General features: G+C 40.4%; 1 protein-coding gene across 1 annotated transcript in view; it reads left to right on the top strand.

Annotated features, from left to right (window-relative positions):
* The window catches only part of nav3 (neuron navigator 3), a gene marked incomplete in the record, with an annotated part of 202937 nt that overhangs the window by 196754 nt on the left and 4518 nt on the right, over positions 1 to 1665 (top strand). The window contains 2 exon segments of the mRNA XM_035678645.1: positions 221 to 339; positions 1130 to 1333. Of these exon segments, the coding sequence (XP_035534538.1) occupies positions 221 to 339; positions 1130 to 1333 (323 nt within the window).

Raw genomic sequence — 1665 nt, 5'->3', positions numbered from 1 at the left:
CACACACTCACTCTCTCTCTCTATCTGTACTGTTACTGACGGTACTGACTATCCACTGAACACACATACATTGAGTCTTTGGTTATCAGTGAATGAAGCTAGTGTGGTAACCCTGTTGGATGTTATCATGCCTCCACTCCTTTACAACATATGTGCTGAGAGTTGCTCTGTAACTTATGCTCAATGAACACTCATCATCCAGCCTCTTTTGTTCCCACAGGCCCCCGTCTCTTCCTGTCCTGTCCCATGGATGTAGAAGGCTCCCGGGTTTGGTTCACCGACCTGTGGAACTACTCCCTGGTGCCCTACCTGCTGGAGGCTGTCAGGGAAGGCCTTCAGGTATGCCCCGCCAAAATAAATCCAAGACTTTTTTATGTTGTTACTTAGATTCCTCACAGAGATAGTAACAGTAGATATATTTCTGTGTGGATCACTGATCACAATCTGGAAACTTAAAATCAAACCTTACATCTTCAAGCATATAAAACAAAGTTATCCAAATTCCATCATCTGCAGCGTGCCGTTCTAAACCTCCAGGACAAAAGTTATTTCCCCACATAAAGTGATGGAAAGCAAATAAGTTAATTTACCCAGTATTGTACTGAAGTACAGTTTTGGTGTACTTGTACCTAACATAAGTACTTCCATTTTATACTGTGTTATACTTCTACTCCACTATGTCAGAGGGAAATATTACTTTTTACTCTAATATATTTATTTGACAGCTGTAGTTTTTCAGATTAGGATTTTGAAATACAAAAAAAAACCCTGATCAAATTAGCTCCATCGGGACAATATCAAAGTATTACTGCTTACATAATAATGATCCAATCATATAATACAATGCTGGCAGGGGTTCTACATAATGAGTACTTTAACTTTTGATACTTCAAGTACATTAAGTTGGCCATTTTCAAGTTTGAATGAGATGAGACAAGGAATGAAACTGAGGAGATAATGATAATCGGAACACTCTCTGATTTTTATTCACACTACTCTTTGGGACATTAATGAAAAAGGTGAGCTTGGACTCCTCTATTAGCCTCTGTATGTATAACCTGCCACTTATGTTGGTGTTTCGTTTCTCCACATCATTCTCTCCTCCTCTCCCTCTCTGACACACCCGCAGCTATACGGCAAAAGAGCAGCTTGGGAGGATCCATCCAAGTGGGTAAACGACACGTATCCGTGGAACGCCGCTTCTCTGCTACAGGACGGCCAGTCGCTGCTCCAACTGAGGCCGGAGGACGTGGGATACGACGGCTATAGCTCATCCAAGGAGGGAGCCTCGTCCAAGCAGGTGTCTCAGAGTGACACTGAGGGAGACCCACTGGTGAGGAAGAATTAGTTTCTAGTTTATGTAATAAAATAATCTAAAAAAATAGCCCCAATGTTTATAGAAATTACACAAATACTCATAAACGGAACAGAAGATAATGTGCTAAGGAGATAAATACCTCTCCCCCACGACCAAAACCAAATGATTTAATTCAGTAAATCCAATATATATCCATACACATGGTGCAGATACATAAAGTTATTCAATTCAAGGATGCTCGTTTCCATAGAAACCTGTGATGAGTGTTACCTTGGCTTTTTCCAAGTAAAAAATACAATAAATACATAAGACCTTAAAACCTTACCACAAACACATACACACACACA

This window comes from Morone saxatilis, unplaced genomic scaffold (genome assembly GCF_004916995.1).
Source record: "Morone saxatilis isolate NCDOM2014 unplaced genomic scaffold, NCSU_SB_2.0 Contig10, whole genome shotgun sequence".
Classification (NCBI taxonomy): domain Eukaryota; kingdom Metazoa; phylum Chordata; class Actinopteri; family Moronidae; genus Morone; species Morone saxatilis.
This window is presented reverse-complemented; position numbering and strand designations above follow the sequence as displayed.